General features: G+C 38.4%; 2 protein-coding genes and 1 long non-coding RNA gene across 3 annotated transcripts in view; 2 read left to right on the top strand and 1 right to left on the bottom strand.

Annotated features, from left to right (window-relative positions):
* rassf7a (Ras association domain family member 7a) overlaps positions 1 to 3,610 on the top strand; it is a 28,592-nt gene extending 24,982 nt beyond the window's left edge. Inside the window, exons 4-6 of the mRNA XM_038275453.1 lie at positions 1,130 to 1,277; positions 1,359 to 1,466; positions 3,304 to 3,610. Coding sequence (XP_038131381.1) covers positions 1,130 to 1,277; positions 1,359 to 1,466; positions 3,304 to 3,335 — 288 coding nt within the window. The 3' untranslated portion in view covers positions 3,336 to 3,610. The remainder of the gene's footprint in view (positions 1 to 1,129; positions 1,278 to 1,358; positions 1,467 to 3,303) is intronic.
* Positions 3,611 to 5,827: 2,217 nt separating this feature from the next.
* On the bottom strand, positions 5,828 to 7,028 carry LOC119776839. The gene is made up of 2 exons (XR_005279838.1): positions 6,763 to 7,028; positions 5,828 to 6,607 (listed from the first exon to the last, which is right to left on the bottom strand). It is a non-coding gene; the product is annotated as an uncharacterized LOC119776839 (long non-coding RNA).
* A 3,729-nt stretch (positions 7,029 to 10,757) lies between these two features.
* phrf1 (PHD and ring finger domains 1) overlaps positions 10,758 to 23,867 on the top strand; it is a 33,382-nt gene continuing 20,272 nt past the window's right edge. The window contains exons 1-10 of the mRNA XM_038275442.1: positions 10,758 to 10,862; positions 13,092 to 13,233; positions 13,342 to 13,464; positions 13,563 to 13,759; positions 15,227 to 15,310; positions 15,421 to 15,554; positions 15,959 to 16,050; positions 16,771 to 16,949; positions 17,200 to 17,332; positions 17,483 to 17,604. Of these exons, the coding sequence (XP_038131370.1) occupies positions 13,146 to 13,233; positions 13,342 to 13,464; positions 13,563 to 13,759; positions 15,227 to 15,310; positions 15,421 to 15,554; positions 15,959 to 16,050; positions 16,771 to 16,949; positions 17,200 to 17,332; positions 17,483 to 17,604 (1,152 nt within the window). The 5' untranslated portion in view covers positions 10,758 to 10,862; positions 13,092 to 13,145. The remainder of the gene's footprint in view (positions 10,863 to 13,091; positions 13,234 to 13,341; positions 13,465 to 13,562; positions 13,760 to 15,226; positions 15,311 to 15,420; positions 15,555 to 15,958; positions 16,051 to 16,770; positions 16,950 to 17,199; positions 17,333 to 17,482; positions 17,605 to 23,867) is intronic.

Below are 23,867 nucleotides of genomic sequence, written 5' to 3'. Positions count from 1 at the left end.
TGTGCTCCATGTAATTTTTGTTGAGTTTGCATTGACTAAAGGATTAAATTAAAATTAATTCTACCTTCATGGTGGATTAGCAGAAATGAGAACGGTTATGTTCAATTAAAGCCTTGTCAAAAATGTGAAGCAGAACCTTTTTTTGCAGTATAAAGAAAAGTTTATGTGACTTTAAACATTTCAAGGGAAATCCAACATAATGCTTAGTTAGAAAGAGAAAAATAAACTACACCATAGGCAGTGAGCACATCATGTATTGTACTAAGTGGCAGACATCACAGCTTGCATTGTAGGATAATGAAGATATTGCCATACATCCAGTAACTGTTAGAAAAAACAGGAAGCCTTCACTTCCTTAAAAAATGTTAACACTCCAAACATGAAATGGTACAAGAACGCTCAGTCCATTTCGATGAAAAAGATCTTGTGTCAGTCATCAGCCAGCGGAATGGGTCGAGGCAGCCAGCCGAGCGTTAAAATGTTGCCGGTGATGAGCACAGCGTTCCTATCATGGGGCTAATGGAGGCAGACCTGCAGGTGTGAACTGCCTCAGCAGGCTTTTTCAGTCCAACATCAATTATCCAAACACACACATGCACAGGCCGGCAAAGTGGTAGGAAGGAACAGCATACAGATGCATATTTTGTTTCAATGTGCAGACATGCCATTCAAGATGAATGGCTTTTCTGTTAAAACAGATTGACATCTGGCTTGGGAGCATTAAAGTTCACTGTGAGAGTAAAGATGGCTGTTTTCTGGAGAAGTGTAGAACTTTATATTTTCAATAGCTGTGGACAACTATTGCCTTGCTATATATATATATATATATATATATGTGTGTGTGTGTATATATTTATATGCATGATGTTTAAACTGATAGGATCAGGCCGATATGACTCAGCCTAATAGCCTTGTAATTACCTCATCAACAGTAACCTGCAGCAGCGACTTACATCTCGTTTTCTAGATTCTAGATTCTGCTGCCCTCTTCTGGGGGCCTCTTCTTCTTGTTCTTCTGAGAATTGTTAATAAATCAAACTGATGCATAAAAATATTTTGATACTCAACAGAAACATCTAGCCAATAGCAGTTAAATCATATCTTATTTTTCTCCATCTTCACCATCCAGGCCAAGCAGAATGAGCTGGAAGATCTGAATAAGGAGCTGAGGCAGTGTAACCTGCAGCAGTTTATTCAGCAGACAGGCGTCCTGCCGGCTCACAGCCACTCACGCACAGAGCTGCAGGAGCAGCTTGAGCAGCTGGAACTGGCAGCAGGTAGTGTGGACGCTCCAAACAGTGTAAGGTATTTTTTTCTTATTGGTCATTCTCAATGATTTTTCTCTTTTCTCCTTTCAGGCCGCAGTGTAACTCCCGTGGAATTCCCCCCTCGTCCGACAGCCAAACAGTTTCTAGGACATCCTCGGAACCTGCAAAACCCTCTTGTGTCCAGTCTCAACCCTGAGGGTGTGTATGTGTGAGACCCTGCTGCTTCCCACGTCTCCATCACCCGGTCCCAAGCCTCTCGCCCCTAAATCTACTCCAGCTTTCTTGGGCTTAAGGCTGATGCTTTCAATAATGGTGTTCGAATTATATGTGTACCGGTGGTCTCTCCTACTTCTTAACTTCCCTTTGCTCAGCCATTTCAAGATGAAAGGCTTTCCTTTAACAGCTCTCCCTCATTCCTGTCTACAGCTTTTTACATCTGACGCAGTCTTCCACGTTCTCCTTTTTAATGTTTCTCACATCCTTTTAAGCTTCGATTCACAAGGGGTTATGTTCTCTGTACTTGCATGTCCTCGTTGCCTTACACTATTTGCTTCTGGACTAACCGTAACCGCTTCTGTTATACTTTAATGCATCTTGGGATTTGCTGCTAATCCCCTCCTTTGTAAATCCGAGTGGCCTTCCCGCCCTCAAGTCAAAAAATCAACTTCTTCTCTGTATCTCAATGTAACCCATTGATCACACTGCAAATGACTGTGCCAGATGTTGTGATGGTGGGTTTGATTGAGGTGTTGCTGTTTGTTTTTTACTGATTTGGGGGAAAAAAGACCAATATAATTGCATTAATCTACCTGTGAGGGCATGTCTGATCCCAATGCCTTGTACTTTGGTGATGCTTGACTTCCAAAGAACAAGAGCTTTTCACTGTGGGTTCTGCAAATGTGTTGCATACTCCCCTTCTCCTCCTGTTTTAAACCATTTGGCCTTGTGTACTTACAAAGAAATTATCAGGGATGTCTATTTTAACCAAGACTCTTGTTTAAAAATACTACTTGTAGAGCCACAGATGTTGGGTTTACTGACATGCTCCTTTTGTTCTCTGGGACAGTTGTACCTGCTTGTTTTGCTTAACTTCACACTAACAGTTCGACCTGTCATAAATCGCACTATGCCTTGTACGATAGAATCAAGCTAGGCTTGTGTACAGTAAATTAAAAAAGGTACTTTTACTACTTAAATTGTTCACTTTTTGTCGACCACAAACTTCAAGATATTTTACTGGGATTTATTTCATTGACTTATATATATATGTATATAATTAGTCCACTGAGGTGGAGATTATTGTCACAATAAATAAATGAATCCACCTTCTAATTTGCATCATGAACTCACATAAGAAAGGGGAGTGATAAAGTCATAAGACATTTTTAGGCTGGAAAGAAAACCTGCAGCCACACGGCCCTTTCTGGAATCAGTTTGACACCCCTAGTCTAGATAAATTCCAGATCTAATCTAACTGCGCATGTTTTATTTAGAGTACTGAATGTCTCAATTTTTCGATGCGTGATTGTAAAATATTTTAAGATGAGCATTTCTCTTCTGCGTCACTGCGTCTTGTTCTTGAGGTTTGTGGCTACACTCAGATATAAATTTTAAAAGAAAAAGGGAAGAAGCACCCAGAGTCATTCATTTTCCATTTCAAACAAATCTGACAAAACATCAGAGCGTGATGATTGGTCAAACTGTTGTGTGCCTTGTGTGCATCTCTTTTACATTTGCTGTGTGGTTGATTTTTTTGAGGTTTGAGACAAATGATAATATTAATTCATTTAATGTCAACTATTTATATCAAAATTATGTTCTGACAGCAATCATTGAGTTGTGATCCATAAAATCTATGAGCGATTGAATGAACCCAGCAGCCGCTGTTGTCTTACTGTGTTCCGTGCAGGCCTGTCCAATGAATCCAATTCACTAATGATGTATCTTAGCTAAAAAATGTGTTACCCCCTCCAAAAAGCACCCCAAACAAAACAAAGGGATCATCATCCCCCACTTGTCTTTGTGTCTCTTACAGTCCTGACATCCCGAGAGTCGTCATGGAGATAAAACACGGACCACAGGGCCAAGGGAAAGTTGTTCACTTCTCGGTCACCGTCGCATCTTCTTTAACCCCTTTTTGCTTCCTAACATTTCCATTCCATATTAATACATCTAACACTTTCTTTATATAAATACAAAAAGATATATTTGCAAAGTTTTGCTACTGTAAGCATTTCAAAGTATCTGTACGAAATGTAAAATAATTTAGGAATCTTTGAGCAATAGAGATTATTACTATTACTGTGTATTTAAATAATAAAATGTGAATCGTGTATTAGAAATTCTTTTGTTGAGTGTTTATTTATTTATTTAAAAAAAATAGGATTATAATAAAAGCTTTTAAAAATATGCAGCTATAATTTTTGGATATACTAACATGCAAGTGTGCATTTATTAAAAAGTAAAATACTGCATATAAATGTATAATAAACATATATTTAAGAGTATGAAGTATGTATACTTTTGATTGCACTTGCTGTTTAATGGGTTCATGGTTTCTTATAATGATTTCTAGGCATTAATATGTAACTGATGGAAATCTCTTGAGGTGCATTGTTGATGCAGAAGGAAGTGAGGCAAAGATTCCAGCTGTTGCTCTTATTGAACAGATGATAGTTAAACAAAAATAAAGGAAACACATCAGCATCACCAAAGGGCTCCGAGGAGAATCCTAAAAAAGTATTCACACTGCTTGAACTTTTTTTTGTATGTTCTGTCACTCAAAATAGCAAATAAATTGTATTTTGATGTATTTTTTTCCCCAAAGAAAACATTAAATTGCATTCAATCTTGTTTACTGTGACTCAGCAGCAGACTGAAGGCCCCCTGGTAAAACTGAAGGGGCTTTGAGATCCATGATTTTAAAAGGAGAATTTTGTCTTCTATGGAAGAGTAGTCAACAGAGAATCAAGTTTGAAGAAAAGCCATCTTACTTCCCTTTCAAAGTTTCCAATAAGCCACATAGAGGACACAACCAGCGTTAGGAAAAATGAACTCTCCTCAGGTGATTCTAAAGTTGAACTTTTAGGCCAAAATAATTGTGATTTGCATATTGCTGCACGCAGGGCAATCTTGGATGAAGAGCTGTGGGAAATCTTCAAAAGACTTAACTATATGTCAGAGGTTAAGCTTCCAGGAGGACCGCAGGACTCGATATTCTGAAATTGAAATTTAGTTCTGACTCAGCTTGAACTTTCTGCAAAGACGAATGGACAATATTTTCAGTGCAGAGACAAACCCCCCAAAAGACATGCAGCTGTAGATGCAAATGTCTTTAATTGTTAACAATATTGAAAACAGTATTTTTCTGGTAATGGTGCAAAAAAAAAAAAAAAAAAACATCAATAGGTATGATAATTCTATGAGGCGCCTCGGGCGGTTTTATATTTAAGATTAATAGTTTCTGCACAAACCAAGAACATTAATGAGAGTTCTCTCTCCTTGAAACACTGAAAGATAAATAACTCTGGGCTGTGACAGTTTATCCTCAGGGATCATAAATCGTCATCATGTAAGATAAATACACAGCCACTTAGGTCCAGTGCACCACTTGTGTCCTCCACCCCATTGCTCTGTTTGTTTACCCTAGAGACCAACGCTGCTGTCTGTCACACTGAGTGACGTAGACCTCCCTATGTGCTCTGACTGACCCCGATCTAATACCCTGTGGTTTTCTAAAAATACCCTCCTCTAACCACTCAGGCAGGTACATCATGTATCCATGTTATTTCTTTTTTTTTAATGTTTGTTGTTCTTTATTTCTACTTTGCAAGCATAAAAACCCAAAAGCTGTGATAACACTGTTAACTATGCAGAACTGGATGATTATGAGGAGGTTTACAACTGTCTGGATTTGCAAGGGTTAGATAAGCTTCCAATCCTTGTTTTGTCTCTTGTCTTCTGTCTGGACAAGACCAAACACTAATGGAACATTGGCGCCCTCTTGTGGACACGGGGAGTTATAACAGGCATTCTTGTCTCAATGTAAATGGGGTTTTTTTTGTATCCCACTTTCTGTTTTATTCCAATTTTTAAATCTGAGGGCTGCTTTGGAATTAATTCCATAATTTTAGATTTTATTTTATGTATGTAAGAAACATTTCACACTGAAACTAAACCCAGAAGTCTCCAACCCCAGAATGAGATGTTATCAGATTATAAAGCTGTTTTTGTTTTTTGTTTTTTTTTTCAGGGCTCGCTATTATGGGAATTATGCATGGCTTTATGTGTTATCTTTTTTTAGATGAAAACTGATCAAAATGAGCATCTGGATAAACAATCCTCGCCTTGAGGAGGAGGGTGAACATCTGCACGTCCCATAGTAGGATGTTGATGACAGGAAGCTCATGTTAAAGAGCCTGACGGATGCGCTCTTGTTCTTATTCCTCTGTCACAATGACTCATCGTGTACAACTGAAGTGGGAATTATAAAAAACTTTTAAATTCTGTGAAGACATGCGCGACGTGACGACAAAATGAGCGGCAGATGATGCAACAGGTGATTTGATTCATAACTTTAATTCTTACATTATGCACATACAAATACACATTGAAAAGACTACAAGAGGCAAATATTCTTTAAATTTATGCAAAAGTCAGAAGAAAAAAACCCAACAATATGAATACGTTTAGGCATTATATCAAATGATAATTATAAAAGGGTTTAGATGTAGATTTCAACAACATAGATCCATTTTTGGACTTTTAAAAATAAATATTCAGTTACATTTTATATCTATTTGGAGAGTTCAGACAGGAAAACAGTATAGAAGGATAAAACATCTTGTTCCTGCAACCAGGATGTCTGAAGGCCTCAGCAAATGGGCCTACACCTTTTGTCGCCCTCACATCCCTGTTTTAAATCCTCTTAAAGTAGAGAAACTCTGCAACAATGAAATAGCCAGTTTAAATATCACTTAAGGCACTAGTTAGATATTAGATAGCAACTGATAAATAACTTTCAGTGTTCTGGACAGGAAGCAATATCTCTTTTATCCAAAACTGCTACTGATGTAACATTAACTTCCAGGTGGCCTAAAAAAAGAAACCTCAAATTTTTCATCATTGACAGGAAAACTGATCACAACCAAAATTGTGAAACTGAAACAGAAAAAGAACTCACCAGCAGCCTCAAGTGATGGTAAGGTCAACTGGGGAGGCAAGCAAAAGCCCCCTGGGTCCTAAATAAGGTATCTCAAAAGAGTAGGAAGTTGGCTTCAGTACAAGCAGAGACCACTGGGAGGGCTTTAGAGTGGAGCAGGCCTTTCCCAGGACATGATCTAGAACAGCATGTACATATAGGTGTCAGCCTTATCCGGCTGAGGCTGGTCTGAAGAAGAGGTGGAGTGAGCGGTTTTCCCAAAACCAGGTTAGCCGCTGTCACACGCACAGTGGAACTGGCAACTGGCACAATGTGCGTTAGTCAGTGGCTTACCTGCTTTTAGATCTCAGAGGTTATAGTGACAGCGTGCAGGCCCACACACTCTGTAGAGGAGAAACAAATACTGTTATCATTCAATGAATCAAATTAAACAATCAGGATATATATACATATTGTATAAGAAATTAATGATAACCAAAAAAAATGTAGATCGTTTTTTTTTTTATTCTATTGCCATAACACTCTAATAGAGAAATCAGCAAAAGTGAAATCAGATCTGACTTCCTGTTCAGGATGTATGGATCATTCTATATAATGAATATGATTCTAATCATGTTGTTTTTTCATTGATAAAGAGAAAGTTTCATTATCACAAGTTGTAGGTTAAACACCACATTAATACACATGTAACAAATTGACATCTAATACAATAATTAATCTGTTCTGTTTAAAAGTATATATAGATCATATATATATAGATATATATATCTATATAGATATATATAGATATAACATATAGGCTATATATATGTTGAGAAATGTACAGATACTTACCAGTCAAGAATATTTATAGTGTAAAAAAGTTCAGTTCCAACTGATACGTCCTGATATATCCAAATTCTAAATCAAACAAAAATAAAAATATATATATTTTTTTCTTTCACTGATTCTCAAAAATCTCAGCGCAGGATTAAAGTCTGGCGCCTTTAGATTTATTCTTAAGCCGATACCGCCGCAGAAGTTCAGTTCACTTACATTCCCCCTGTACTGCCCACTCCCCTGCATCCTCAACCCGACCTGCTTATGCAAATGACGAACAAACCGACGTCCCGTTCAACCAATCACACCTCACCCCGGAGTCAATCGTCCCGCCTTTCGGTAAGAAATGACGTATCCGCAGCTATGTGGGTGGGGCGTTCAAGGACAGCATGTTCTGTCGATGTCCGAATTGTAGTTGGGGTGCGGTGCGTTCGTTTCTGCACGTCGTACATCAGGAATGAACCATTACCTTCTTAACAGTTTCCTGCCTCGCTTCGCAATTGTGATGCACATCTGTGCGATTAAGGTTCCTTTCCCTTAAACAGACATCCTGGAACACGGCGGTCGCCACATGAATCTGGTTTGCGTGGGTTTAAAGCCGTTTTGACTGCGCGCGCTCCGACCCCTCCGGTGTGGAGTGGTTGAACTCGGCTTACTTTGTGTACTGTGTTGCCATGAGCGGAGTGTGGCTGTGCACGTACCAAGGATGCTGCATGACAGTCTGATCTGATGATGACGAGGAGGAAACACTCAATTATTTACATCATCAACTCAACATTATACGTGTATAAGAAAAATTAAGTGAAATTTGGATAATTTACATTTAAACATAATGGAAAAGTAAAAACACCAAATTAAACGTTGTTTAAATATATTTTTATAAACTAAAAACTCTGGCCCATGTGATGACTAAAATAAATTAAATTGTACTGATTCTGTTCAAAATAAGACATCTGGACTTGTTTATTTTTATTATTATTATTAGTAGTAGTGGTAGTAGTATTAATTCATACCGCACTGGATTACTTGACCTCACGGCGAACCGGACTTGCATGCCTATTATGTAACAGTTTATTCTGTCATTCATGTAGGCCACTAGGGGGCGACATATTCAACGGATCTCAAATTAAGTCAAAGGGCTCATGTCATCTTTTTTTTGTATTATTTGGTTAGCTTAGGGTGTTGAAATCTTCAGAAATGATACCAAAATAAATCATATTTCAATAAATTGATTGATTGACTTTATTTTGTCTTATTGTGGGGAAATGTGCTCATTAAATCAGCTAAAATAGTCAACAAAGAGAAGAAGAAGGTGCCAAAGGAAGAAAAAGGTGCGTGGAATAAAAACAAAATACCGTATATACTATATATCACATACTAAACGAAATATATTTCAAAAGCTACTTACAAATTTTTATTGGTACATTTGCCACTGATGTGGTTTGTGTTTTCTTTGCAGCACAGTTTAGTTAATTTCTGGTATGCCTCATCATTTTAAAACATTTTTATCTCTTACTTCCTAAAGATTTTACATGCTAATGTAAAATCCAAATTGGTTAATTCTTATTGAAATTTATTAGCTGATATAGTCACAAACACACAAACAAAACTCAAAAACATTTAAAAACACACTTAAACCAACTCATAAGGATTAAAGCATACTATGCACATATTTAATATCTAAACTGTTTTGTGATTCTTTGTGTAGCTCAGGCAATATTATCTTAAAACATACTTTTTAAACAACAGCAACAGAAAGAAAACTTTTAACTTTCAATGGAGCGCTCTATTGAAAGCTGCTGCTGCCGCAGTGCATGCTACTGTTCTATAGTTGTTGCCATCTTCCTTGTTGTGCTTTCTCCAGCATCGCGCAACTTTGTCGTGACGCCCTCAAAACCCCGCCCGCTTTGCATCCAGCCATTCAAAACACATCTCTGCGTTGTGATTGGCCAGCCAGATTTAGGGCCTAGGGCATTGATTGAGGCTAGAGAGAAATTGCAGGCAAAAATGATTTTGGCCGCTGGCAGTTGGGGCTAGTTTACTAGGCTACATGTCACTCACAAATATGCACCTGATTCGATGCAAATTTGAGTCAAATTGTTAAAAAAAATATATATATAATAATTTCACATAAAGGGGGGCTCTCATAGACTGCTAAAGATGGGTAAGTTTTGATTTTATTGATGATTTTATTGATGATAAATATTCTTGGATCATCTTGATTCCTCTTTTTTTTGCATTTACCCTCTAAAATGGAGGTCTTCAGCAAGGGGTCCGCAACCCCTTTTGAGTCCACGGAGGTATTGTCTGGGGTCGCAAAAGTTTTGGTTGATTAGACTTTGTTTTTATACTATAGGACCAGTTTGATGTAACACATTTTCATATATCATGGGCGTAGGTTTGCATAGTGACCATAGGTACATGTCCCTACCAAAATTTTGGACCGACCTACTTGTCTCTACCAACAATTAGATGTGAATAACCTGTTTATAATTTACAATACAGCTTTGTTGCAGCAGTAGAGGAGTTCTGGATGGAGAATATTGAGAGACGAAAATATTTTTTGTTTATATATATATTTTTTACAATTTTAGTATAATTCCTGCTCTAAGTGGGTGGCCCTGTGAGTTAAAGACATGTTTTAGAGTCTCTATAATCAGTTAACAATTAATCGATTACAGGTACTACATTTTTTGACATTCCAATAATCGATTATTCAGATTAATTGTTTCAGAGCAAGATAAAATATATGATATGGGTTAAATAGAGTAACTACACCCTAGATAACTTGTAGAGTGAAATTAATATTCAAAATGCTCAGTGTCAGTTCCAGTGCTCATGTAAATACAATAGATTTATTTGGTGTCCTTTGAATCCATTATTTCCACATATAACAGACATATAACAGACATATTTAGACTATATTTTCGTAAATAGGCACAGATTTACTTTCTGTCTCAGTCGCAGGTAATTTCAAATGCAAACCTTTTCAAAGTGGAAAAAAGTCCTTATTCCTCATTCATCAGAGCCGATGATGCTCCAAACGTTGATAAACAGCATCTAGTGGGTGGAGTGCTTATGAAATTTTTACAAATGTAGCAGGAAATGCTGCTTTGCTCTTTAAACAAAATACACCCTGATTTTCACGTCAAGCATAAAAAAACGAGCATGCATATTTTTGCATAGGACCAATGACATCAGATCAATAGTGTCAAACCTACGCCCTTGCAATATATATATATATATATATATATATATATATATATATATATATATATATATATATATACATATAATCCTATATACGTCTTGGGGTTACTTGGCGTGGAAAACGTTCAAGACCTCTGTTCCAAAAATAATGAATAGCAAAATATATTCTAAGCACGGCTATATACTTTTCAAATACCACTCTTTTAAAACTTTTAACGCGAGGCCCTATCTTTATTTAGATCAAACGCAGGAGGAGCTTTACGGCTCCAAGGTGTACTGTGTCTTTAAGAGTTTCATATGTCGAAGTTCACTCGGTAATTTCCGTCCTCAGCCAGCCGGTGGTGTCAGTCACCAACAGTGGAGACTTCAAACCTTTCCGAACATACCCTTCACTGTTGAACAGGGTAGGTTTAAAATATGTAAATGCTTCTGCGTAGCTCTACATGTGTGTAAAAAAAGCTGCTTATTGTTGCGTAAAGCGTTCAACACACTGACTGGTTTTCGCTTAGAATCGAAGCAGGCTAGAGGTTTGCTAATTTTAGCAACTCCGAGGCTGGCTGGCATGCTACCATGGAGCTAACACGACTAGCTAGCGTCATTTGTTAAAAAAATACAATTTTAAAACACTGGCATTTTATTGTCATGACATATATAATAAGCATACATTTGCAGATCTTTGCCGTATGTTTATTTTATGTAAAAAACTGCTGAAATAACGATTTGATCCTGAATTAATTTCTTTGTTTACAAATGTAGCATTCGCATTGTGTAACGCTGTTGTTGGTTAGCTCTTACACGTTGAATAACATTAGTTAAATGCAATACACAAAGTGACAAAAAGCATTTTAACAGCTGGTGATAATGGAATGGAGGTTCAAATGGAGCTGCCTAGTTTAACATAAACCCGAATGTAATTGCTTTTATGGTTGGGACTGATAGAAATTGTTATTCATGAATGGGTGTGTTGAAATACAGACTTTAAATCTGAGTTAAAAAATGATTAAATGTGCATCATTTATGAGACAAATAAAAATGAAGATTTAATAGATTAATTGAAATGTCAAAACTATATATTTAGCAAGTCAAAATGCACATAAGTCTAAGTGTTATATTGTTGGGTCTTATGTGTATTATTCATTTGTTTATATATTTGTAACAGTGCTTGTTCTAGATTTTTAAATGTAATTAAAACTGGTTAGTCAGTAAACTTTCCTGCTATTTTGGTGACAGTGATCAATACCATGTCTAGGAGGGAGTGTTATTCTTCTCTCTCACTGTGCAAAAACAAATGTCAACTACTTTGTAGTATGTCTTCTTTTTTTTTACTCATTTATATGGTAAATGCATCCCTGCAGTGCAAGTGCAATAATACAAGTCAACTACTGTGTAGTCTTTCCTTAGCTCTTTACTGTGTAGTTATTTTCATCTCTAAAGAAGCATATTCCAGGACATTAAAATTTTTCTTATGCTCTTGTCTGTTGTATTTTTATCTTTAACGGCATCTTGCTTTAACTTTTTGTACTCTATATAAGCCACTGGAACCAATATTTCCCTGAAGGAGTAATCCCAAGGGATAAATAAAGTTGAGTCCAAGTCTAAGCCTAAATTAGTTTGGCTATTGTTCTCCTATAAACTGCACTGCATCAAGTGGGCGTCTGAGACCGGGTGCGAGCAGGTGTTGCTAGTAATGTCATTGTCTTCATGCATTAAAATAAAGTCTAATCTAAAGATATAGAGATTATTTATTTGAAACAGAAAAATAGAATTTTTAACCCAGATAAAGACATCTACTGTTTAAATCGAAGAAGTAACTTGATAATAACAGTAAAAAAAATACATTAATAACTGCTACTTATCTTGTACTTGTACAGACTTGCTTTTTGTTACTCAAGCAAATGGCAATATTAAATCCTTTTATTAACTTAATGAAGAATTTAATATAGTAATTGTTGGGCTTCAATATATTTTTACATTTGAACTATCAAATATACTATGCCTGTTTGCTCAATGCAAGTAATTCTTAGTGTTTAAATAATTTGCGGTTATTTTGCTTTATTATTTGAGCTGATTTTGATGTGACTTCTGTGTAGCGTTATTATGTCAGAAATCTGATCTAATCTGAAAGTAAAGTTGTGACTTGATTAGATTGTTACTTCTTTGTAGTTGTTAGTAATAAACTATTGAATTTCTGAGTAGTACCAAAGAAGAGAGTTTTCATTAAATAAGGGCTGAGCCGTCAAAGTGATCCAAGTTAACAACCATGTAAATTGTTGTTTTTATTTAAAATACCTGAGGTCACATGTTGATTGATACAGAGCCTGATTTTTACAATGTTCAGCAAGTTATTTATTTTTGTTTGATAACTGAAGACATCAGCATCCTGATAACCTCTTTATAATTGTTTTTATTGTTATCATCTACATGATGGGGCTCACTGCTAAATCAGTGCAGGTGATAACGCTCTGGAAATGCTCTTTGACTCCCACTTACCTTACGTTACTTGCCTGTACAGCTTCTTAAATTACCATCAATGTAGACATTTAAAATCAGCAGAGAATATATATGAATATTTGCATATATTTCTTAACTCAAAGTGCTTTACATTGAATCTAAGTTTATCTGATTTCATTCAGTTTTAGACATTTGCTGTAAAAGGCGTTTAGGTGCTGTTGTTTCGATGGTCAGCCATGGATGAAGACGACAGCCAGGATGAGCAAGTTTTCCGAGGTTCATCTCACAGTAAAGGAAAAAGATCGGCATTGTGGGCCATCTCAGGTCATTTTAATGAGTTTGAACTTATTTTTTTTACATATTTTTTTCTCCCAACTTTCCTTGAGTTTTAAAACTAGCTTTAGTTAATTTAATGTTGTTTTTTTCATATAGATGACTCTGATGATCTAGAGGAAGAGTCAGAAGAGGGAGACTCTGAAAGTGGTGATGAAGAAGAAGAAAACAATGCAAATAGAGAAGATGAGGAGGAGGATGAAGATACTGATGAGGAAGATGGTGACTGCCACCTTATATGTAGATGTGGATTAGCTTTATAACACAGTATAAAAACCTGTTGTGTATGTAGTAAAAAGTATGTTCTTTTTTTTTTACAGATAATGATGAGATGGAAGATGGTAAGCAGGCGATGGGGGCCTGTGGGGGAAGTTCTGCTGACTTTGCAGAGATGAGCTCAGATGAGGACAGAGAAAAGTGTCCAATTTGTCTGAACTCATTTAGTAGTCAGCCTGTTGCAACACCGGAGAACTGTGAGCACTACTTCTGTTTCGACTGCATCCTAGAATGGACTAAGGTGAGTCTGACTTAGTCGTTTTATCTATGATGAAATATTCTTTCTAGTTCTTGTTTAAAGCCCCTGTCACACCTTGACAATTTACACAAGCATATGCCTGACGTACGAACAATCTGGCAAAAATGCTGGCATATGTTGGATAAGTTATTGGTACGTTTTGTATAAGTTACGAGCACGCTGGCACACATCGATATACGGCAAGTGCGGCAAGTAATTTTGAGCCTGCTCAAAATATCCCGACGTATGCCATCGTATGCTATACGTGGGGCATAAGTTACAGGTAGGTTGTTTGATAGTTGACATTCGTTAAAGGGCAGATTAGACTTCTGCAACCGCACACATTAAATGACACTTGGGTCTGGGGGCAAACCAGTTTTGCTGGTTAGTTATGCTTCTGCACCGTCGGTCTGGAATTTCTATTGAAGCACAGCAGTTTCCCGCCAAAGCGCAAGGGGGAGCCTATTTGAGAACTCACAAGAACTTAGGAGGCGCTGGCGGGGTTGTTTATCTTCCAAAACAATGGAACGTCTGCAAGATATCATGGTCACAGAGATGGATCTAGAGTTGCTAGACATCAAAGAGGAACAGGTTTTGAGCGCACCTCCTCGATTTACCTTTCGTGGTAGTTGTCCATTGTTCCACGTATTTTAAAAATGGCACGCACCAGCACCGAATAGAGAAGGACGACCACACAGACAGCCGAAAAGGCATACCAAGGACCAATCACAGCTGCTTTTTGTCTGTGCACTTCCGCTTGAGGTCTGCGCGGGTTTGCGACCGTCCGACGCGTAATCAGGATTTTTTTGAGGTGCGTGACAATGGTGTCTAGCTTATCCAAAATCTATGAGTAACTTGTGCATAACTTATGCATGACTTATCAAGAACTTATCTCCAATGCATATCAAAGTATCTGACTTGTTCCAGAAGACCACTGAACGTGTTTCTTACATACAGCTACTGTATAACGGCGTATTGGCAGTGTTTGGGTTGAAAGGGGGTTCACTAGAGAAAAGTGTCAGTTCTTCTCCAGACTGCATCCCCATCCTAGGGTGAGCGAGAAGGTGAGTGTGATGGATCCTCCCTGCGTTCACTGCCACGCTCAACAAGCTTCCTAGCAGACATAACGCTGAATCTCCTGCGACTGCTAACTTTCTTTCTGTCTTTTTCTTTTTATTTATTCTTTTTTTGGGGGGGCGGGCGGTTTTTATGCAGACCGGGACCCTCCAGGTGCATCACTGTTTTGCAATGCCGCTGAGGGGAACAGCTTTAACTGATGCTTCGTCATTACACTCTCTGGACACGTTATGAATACGCTATGCATACGCCCAAAATGTAAAAAATTCAGTAAGTTCAGTGTATGCCATTTTTTTAGAAGATTCTGGGACGTCGGGCATACGCTGTCTAAATCGGAAAGGTGTGACAGGGCCCCTAGAAACAAACAAGTATCTTTCTCACTCATCCATCTAGAATGCAAACTCGTGTCCTGTGGACCGCATTGTCTTTGACAACATATACCTAAGGAAATCTTATGGAGGAAAAGTAAAGAAAATTGTGAGTGTGACCTCTTTTGTAGTGACTACTCAAGTTTTTTTTGAGTAGTGAAAAAACTTGTTTTTCTCTTGTTTAACATGTTTGCTATTTCTATGTATTGTGGCATTCAGGTCACAGTGCAAAAGCCTGTGAAACAAGGTCAGGAGGAAACGGTAAACTTGGACCTGGAGCAAACCAACTGTGAGGTGTGTGGGGGTAGCGACCGCGAGGACCAGCTCTTGCTCTGTGATGGCTGCGATGCAGGGTGAGATGGATGAGATTTTTGTCAAATAAAGTTGTCGAAAATGTTCTAAGCATATTTTTAACTGAATAAAAGCTAATGTGGAAGGGTTAACAAACAGGAGATCTGTGATTTTTCACCTCACAAGCACTTAATCGTCACTTGCAGATATATGAACAGTTTACAGAATAGGTCACCCATTGGGTATACTGTTTCTGCACAAAGTTTAAAAAAATCTCTTTAAAACAATCGAAATAAGAATGTGGCCTTGTAGAGTCGCGCTCTGGTGGCCCACTCTTTCTAAAAGACTAAACAGTGCCAATCATAGCAAGGCCTCAGTTGTGTGGGTTACAGATAATATTTCTCATTAAGTCATTCAAAAAGCTAAGCTATAAATGTTTCATCAAAAAATTTTAATTGTGTCCTAGGTACCACATGGAGTGTCTCACACCGCCTCTCGATGCTGTTCCTGTAGAAGAATGGTTTTGTCCTGAGTGTGAAACAAACAACCGGCATTTAAGTAAGTCTTTAAGTTACTTTTCCAAGGCCACAGGTTTGCGAGAAGGAATTATAGCAGTTATTGAAAACGCATACACCTTCCTTAGTTTTTAATAATTTCCAGAAACAGCTCAAAGGCACATTTCTTATAACTACTTTCAGAACTTAAACTCTTAATTTACAGCTGCTTTATATCAAGGTCCAATGAAAGACATAATTGAGATTTTAGGTGTGTCTGGCATGAAGAGATGAGGGCTGTTTGGAAATTTGTTGAGGATCTTTGTTGCTCTGGGCCTATTCTTTTGGGAACCTTGGCAGTATCTATGACGTCAAATAATATCCATCCATCCATTTCTAACACGCTTACTCCCAAGTGGGGTCCAGAGGTGTGCTAGTGCCTATCTCCAGCTGTCAATGGGCGAGAGGCAGGGTACACCCTGGACAGGTCGCCAGTCCATCGCAGGGCAACACAGAGACAAACAGGACAAACAACCATTCCCACACACACACCTAAGGAGAATTTAGAGAAGCCAATTAACCTAACGGTCATGTTTTTGGACTGTGGGAGGAAGCCAGAGTACCCAGAGAGTCATATAATATGTTATTTGTATTGTATTTTGATTAGAGATTCATTTTTCTTTTTTTTTTTTTTTTAGTTTTCCATATTTTTTTATTAGCCTCCCTGTGTTTAAATAAATAAATAAAGAATGCTTATCTGTCCCTGTAAATATTTTTTCTTAAGGAGGCTCACCTGAGGAGATTAGCGACACAGAAAGCCTGTCTTCTACTCCCCTGCCGGCCACCAGTCGGTCTCAAACTCGCACCGTTGGTCCAACCCGAGCTATCGCACGTACTCAGCAGAGTGAGAGGGTCCGAGCCAATGTCAACCGACATCGAATAACCCAGGCACGCACGTCACAGGTTTGGCATGATGCTTTTGTCTTGGCAAATTTTCTAATACTCACGCAAAGCATTTCTGCAGTGTTTGGTTTTAATGGAAATGCCGTGCTGTCATGTTGATGATACTAACTGGTAATAACAGCTTAAAAAGGTGTGTGTTTGGATAATGTTATAGTGAAAACATTTCTCATTTAGTGTGTGTTCTTCAAGTGTTTCTGAGCATCTTTCTGAGAAAGGTCATGTCAGAGTAATACAAGCATTTCTTTTCTAGTTGGCTCCAACGTATCTGATGCAGTCAACTTGGTTGGATGAAACTATTAATGCTGTGGTTGCTGGGCTCAATACGGCCGTGTACGTACGGGATATCACCCCTCGGGCCCCGTCAAGTCGCAGACGCAAACCTGGTAAGAGAATTTAATTTCTCTTAAAGCACAGGAGATGAATGCAGAATTAAAATAGGCAAATATTAAAGAAGAAAGGCTATATTACTGTTTTTTTGTTGTTTTTTGCCTCCAGTTCCTATAGGTGATAATAAACATTTTTTGTTTAAACAGGTAAAAGAAGAAAGGTGAGAAGAAAGAAGACATCTGCAAAGGGGGAAAATAGTCAGTCAGAAAGCACAGGAGTCAAAAGAAGGAAGCGACGAGCAAGGAGAAGTAAATCCAGGAGAAAAGTTGTAAGTGCATCCATATCGACTTTTGAATACCGTATTTTCACGACCATAAGGCGCACCGTACTAAAAGGCGCAGTCTCAGTTATGTGTCCCATTTCTGTATTTAACGCACACATAAGGCGCACCGGACTATAGGGCGCGTTTTTTATATACAGGTACATGTCCTCTACTACCTTTAAATAGCTCTACTGCATATTTACAAATACAGCGGGGGCAAAACTGAGTATGACTGTGCTTTATTCATGTATTTATTACAAAGTATTAATCAAACCTGGCAGCTGGCCGTGAGACAGACACATCGCTGATGACACAGAGCACTGTGATCACTCCTCTGAAAGTTTATTGACGCATAAATTAACTTAAAATGCAGAAATATGCTGGCAGAATATGTTCGCTTTTATTATCCTGGTGCCTGCAGTTTAGATCATTTAGATGAAAAACACTTACCAGCTGCCGCGGTGAACCGCGAGGAGGCAACCCGGCCAGAGGATGCTGTTGAATGAGAACGACTCCAACAGAAATAATATTGTAAGGTGGGATTGTAATCTGGATGAACTGACTGCAATGATTGATCACAACAAATATAGCTGCAAGGCAAAGAAAGGATAGAGTAGCTCCGCCCAATGCGCGTCAGACACACCTTTGTACCGCGCAGCCAGATCAGCAAAGCTGCTTCAGCCGCGCGTCAGTACTAACTTGTACAAGCAGCAAAAAATGAAGCAGCAGACGCAATTTTGCTGCTCTTGCTGCATGTGAACGTAGCATTACTTTAAACGGCCGGTTCACACCGATGTCGAGCGGTTGAAGTTCCTTTGTCAGACCTCCCGGAATAATGGCAAGCACAGCGTTCATTTGTTTCACCATGTTTTTCACATCGGCTGTGAGATGGGCACGCATGGAGTCACAGATTAACAGCGATGGTTAGGGATGGGGATCGAAACCCGGTTCCATCAAGGACCTGGTTCCACTTTTTTCAAAACCCAAAAATCAATAACGTTTGGGCTTATCGATACTACTATCGAGTCTGGTCGTTTTTTTTTTTTTTCTCCCGGAGGTCCTGTAACATAATTGTGTGTCCCTCGAGTCGCGTCACAGCATTTAAATCTAATCAATCCAATCACTGCAGCATGACCACCAATATTTTGGAATGAAATTGTAAGCAAACAGATATTAAAAGTAAAACAAGTGAAGTCTGGCACTTAACTTTGCTCGCGACTCGAGAATGGCTGAACGGAAAAGACTCCTCCTGCTGCTGCCGCCGCACCACAGTCGGGGCCGTCTTCATCATCCACTCAGAGTACCACTGGTAAGCGCGCACACAGACTTTGTAGCTTGTCCGGTCAGTTAAAAATAGTAATTGTGAAATCCGTCTTGTAACCGGCAGCATACAAGCTAGTTAGCTTGAAAAGTAAATAAAGTTTCAGACGTGCTGCGTGATGATGTGTTCAGATTGGCTCAGTAAAACGACAATTAGGTTATCATGATGCGTTCAAGTGTAACGTAAAGAAAACGGGAAATTGAGTTTTTTTTTTTTTTTTTTTTTTTTTTTTTTTTTTTTACTTTTATTTAATTTCTCCCAAACATACAAACTTTGTAGAAGACTGGTCAAAAATCAAAAACAATATCAGCACTACATCTCACATGTATATATAAGAGTCCATCCATGAGTTCTATGTCCATAGCAATTGTCCGTTAGAGTCCATTTTACATTCCACTCCCAGTGTTTCCAGTGGTCTCCTCCAGGTGTTTGTAAAGAATTGAAGGCTTCCATCCATGTAATGTCCAAGTCTAATCAGAGTCATGACATCAGCTATTAACGATTTCCATAAAGAAATGGAGGGGGGTTCACTACCCACCCATTTCACCATAATGGCCTTCCTTGCTAACATTAACAGTGACTGTATAACATGCTCATATTTTACTAGTGATTTAGGAATATGTCCCAGCAAACATATCAGTGGGTTTTCTGACACAATTTGACCAATAGCTGTACTGATTTTGGCACATACATCTTTCCAAAATGACTGAATGACATCACATTCCCACAAACAGTGAAACCTGGTGCCCACAGAAATTTTACATTTGAGGCAATTTGAAGAAGTTCCCGCATTGTACTTGCTAAAAATATAAGGAGAAATATATACATTATGCAAAATGTTATACTGCATTTCTTTAAATCTGTTACAGACAGAAATTTTAGATGGCAGGAGCAGGATTTTATCCCATAATTGCGTGCTTATTTCACATTTAAGTAAAGTTTCCCAGGATTTCCTCAACCATGCCAGTTTGTCCAAATTTAGCTGATAGATCTCAGAATAGAATTTTGATATAAAATGTTTGTGGTCCCTATTTTCAAGAAGGAACCTTTCCAGTCTATACGAGTCTGTTGGGTGTATCAATGATTTTGCTTCCTTCATTACATAATGCCTAACTTGTAAATATTTATAGAATTCCTTATTTGATAACGCGTACTGTGTTTTTAAAGAATCAAACGATTTGAATGCCCCATGTTCAAAGAGATCAGAAATTCTAATTATGCCTGCTTTATGCCAACCCAAAAAACTCGAGCCTATGTCTCGAGGCAGGAGATCTGGGTTGTCTATAAGTGTTGATACCATATTAAGCCGGTGATTACTCTTAAACAGTTTTCTCAGCTTTTCCCATGCCCACAAGACATTACTTATCAACTGATTATCCTTCATTATTTGTGGCAAGTCGTTCAACCGTCTTCCTAGCATGTTAGCAGGTGAGCAGGATTTACATAATGATGTTTCAATGTTGAGCCAAGGTGAATCAGGGTGTCCATGTATCCAGGCAGAAATGATCCTGGCTTGTACAGATAGAGCATAATTTTCGATGTTTGGTAACCCCCACCCCCCTAAAGCTCTGGGAAGTTGTAATATCTCTAATTTAATTTTGGGTTTTCTTCCTGCCCAGATGAAGTCTACCATTGCTTTATTGATAACCTTAATGTCTTCTGATTTCAAAATTACAAACAGCATGGCTGTGGGATATATTATTTTAGGAAGGATGACCATCTTAACAAGATTTATCCTCCCCAAAAATGATATGGGAAGAGCCCTCCATCTTGTCAGCATCTCACACAAACCACGAGTCAGTCCATCGATATTTTGCTTATACACTTGGTTAATGGTTGGTGTAACTTTGATTCCTAAGTATACAAATCCTGATGGGGCCCATCCGAAAGGTTTAATATATGTAGGTTCCCTATCCCCCGCCAAGCTGTTCAAGGTCATTATAACAGATTTATCAAAGTTCACTTTATATCCAGATATGTGACCAAAATCCTTAATACATTTAATCACAGCGGGTAATGAATCAGTTGGATTTGTCAATGTCAGAAGAACGTCATCTGCATAAAGCAGAATTTTGTGCTCTTTTTCCCCAATTTTGACCCCATGAACATCTGGATTTTGTCTAATGGCCATAGCAAGAGGCTCAATGGCCAGAGCAAACAAGAGTGGTGAGAGTGGACTACCTTGAGCTGTGCCTCTTCCCAGTTGAATGGGAGAAGACAACAGACCATTTGTTAAGACAGAAGCTATTGGAGTGTTGTATATTATTCTAATCCATCTCATAAAATTCGGTCCAAACCCAAATCTTCTCATAATTTCAAACATATATTCCCACTCAATCCTATCAAACGCCTTTTCAGCGTCCATAGAAACAACCAACCCTGGAATTTGGTAAAAGTTGACGTAATGGATAATATTAAAAAGGCGTCTTGTATTATAATACGAATTCCTCCCCTTAATAAAACCCGTTTGGTCTGCATCTACAATCGAGCATAAAACTTTTTCTAACCTATGAGCTAAAACTTTTGAGAGTATTTTATAATCCACACCTAGAAGGCTGATAGGCCTATAGGATGAACATAACTCAGGATTTTTATCTTTTTTAGCTATAAGTGTTATATTAGCTCTGTACAAAGTCTCTGGTAGTTTTAGTTCCTCGAACGATTTGTTGAACATTCTAAGCAGCAAGCTGCCTAATTTTCCCTTCATTACCTTGAAAAACTCCACTGGAAAGCCGTCTGCACCCGGACTCTTCCCCGACTGAAGTGCAAATATAGCTTTATCTATTTCCACCTGCGTTATGGGAGAATCCAGCAAGTTAACCTGCTCCTCAGAAAGTTGGGGAAATGTTACATCATTTAAGAAAAATCCGGATAACAGGCTTGTCATGTCAATCTCAGAGCTATACAAAGTAGCGTAAAACTCTTTGAAGCTATCATTTATCTTACTATTTTCCATTTGTCTCTGACCATTAGAATCAACAATCGCCGTGATAAAAGATTTTGCAGGGACATTTTTTGCAAGATGAGCCAAATATCGGTTAGGTTTGTTAGCCGATTCAAAAAGTCTTTGTTTAGCAAAAAGAATATCTTTCTCAGCCTTATGCATTATTAGATTTTGGAGAGCTGTCCTAGCGCTTTTAAGCTCATTTAATGTTTCTGTAGATTTAGTACAGTAGAATTGATTTTCCAATTGTTTAATATTATTCTCAATCTCTAACTGCCTTGCTAATCGTTCCTTTCTCTTGTGACTTGTGTATGAGATAATAACACCTCTGAGATAAGCTTTATAACTATCCCATAAAATTCTCGAATCAATATTCTCACTATCATTAGTTTCTAGATAAAATGTTGTTTGTTCATCTAGAATACGTACAAATTTGTCATCCAACAAAGATACTGTGCTCATTCTCCACGACGCTGATCGCTCAATATGTCTTAAAGGCTGCATAACCAGTGCTACCGGGGCATGGTCAGAGAGGCCTATAGGGCCTATACAGGTGCTGGTCATAAAATTAGAATATCATGAAAAAGTAGATTGATTTCAGTAATTCCATTTAAAAAGTGAAACTTGTATATTATATTCATACATTACATACAAACTCATATATTTCAGATGTTTATTTTGTTTAATTTTGATGATTACAAATGACAACAAATGAAAATCTCAAATTCATCATATCAGAAAATTAGAATATTGTGAAAAGGTTCAAAATTGATGGCCCCTGGTGCCACACTCTAATCAGCTAATTAACTCAAACCACCTGCAAAAGCCTTTAAATGGTCTTTCAGTCTAGTTCTATAGGCTACACAATCATGGGGAAGACTGCTGACTTGACAGTTGTCCAAAAGACGACCATCGACACCTTGCACAAGGAGGGCAAGACACAAAAGGTCTTCGCTAAAGAGGCTGGCTGTTCACAGAGCTCAGTGTCCAAGCACATTAATAGAGAGGCGAAGGGAAGGAAAAGATGTGGTCGAAAAAAGTGTACAAGCAAGAGAGATAACCGCACCCTGGAGAGGATTGTGAAACAAAACCCCTTCAAAAATGTGGGGGAGATTCACAAAGAGTGGACTGCAGCTGGAGTGAGTGCTTCAAGAACCACCACACACAGACGTATGAAAGACATGGGTTTCTGCTGTCGCATTCCTTGTGTCAAGCCACTCTTGAACCACAGACAGCGTCAGAAGCGTCTAAAGAGAAACAGGACTGGACTGCTGGTGAGTGGTCCAAAGTCATGTTCTCTGATGAAAGTAAATTTTGCATTTCCTTTGGAAATCAAGATCCCAGAGTCTGGAGGAAAAGAAGAGAGGCACTCCATCCACGTTGCTTGAAGTCCAGTGTAAAGTTTCCACAGTCAGTGATGGTTTGGGGTGCCATGTCATCTGCTGGTGTTGGTCCATTGTGTTTTCTGAGGTCCAGGGTCAACGCAGCCACATACCAGGAAGTTTTAGAGCACTTCATGCTTCCTGCAGCTTACCAACTTTTTGGAGATGCAGATTTCATTTTCCAACAGGACTTGGCACCTGCACACAGTGCCAAAGCTACCAGTGCCTGGTTGAAGGACCATGGTATCCCTGTTCTTAATTGGCCAGCAAACTCTCCTGACCTTAACCCCATAGAAAATCTATGGGGTATTGTGAAGAAGAAGATGCAATACACCAGACCCAACAATTCAGAAGAGCTAAAAGCCACTATTAGAGCAACCTGGGCTATCATAACACCTGAGCAGTGCCACAGACTGATCGACTCCATGCCACGCCGCATTGCTGCAGTAATACGGGCCAAAGGAGGCCCAACTAAATACTGAGTGCTGTACATGCTCATACTTTTCATGTTCATACTTTTCAGTTGGCCAACATTTCTATAAATCCTTTGTTTTTATTGGTCTTCAGTAATATTCTAATTTTCTGATATGATGAATTTGAGATTTTCATTTGTTGTCATTTG

The sequence above is a fragment of the Cyprinodon tularosa genome, unplaced genomic scaffold (genome assembly GCF_016077235.1).
Source record: "Cyprinodon tularosa strain WSP-4 unplaced genomic scaffold, ASM1607723v1 ctg121, whole genome shotgun sequence".
Taxonomy (NCBI): domain Eukaryota; kingdom Metazoa; phylum Chordata; class Actinopteri; order Cyprinodontiformes; family Cyprinodontidae; genus Cyprinodon; species Cyprinodon tularosa.
This window is presented reverse-complemented; position numbering and strand designations above follow the sequence as displayed.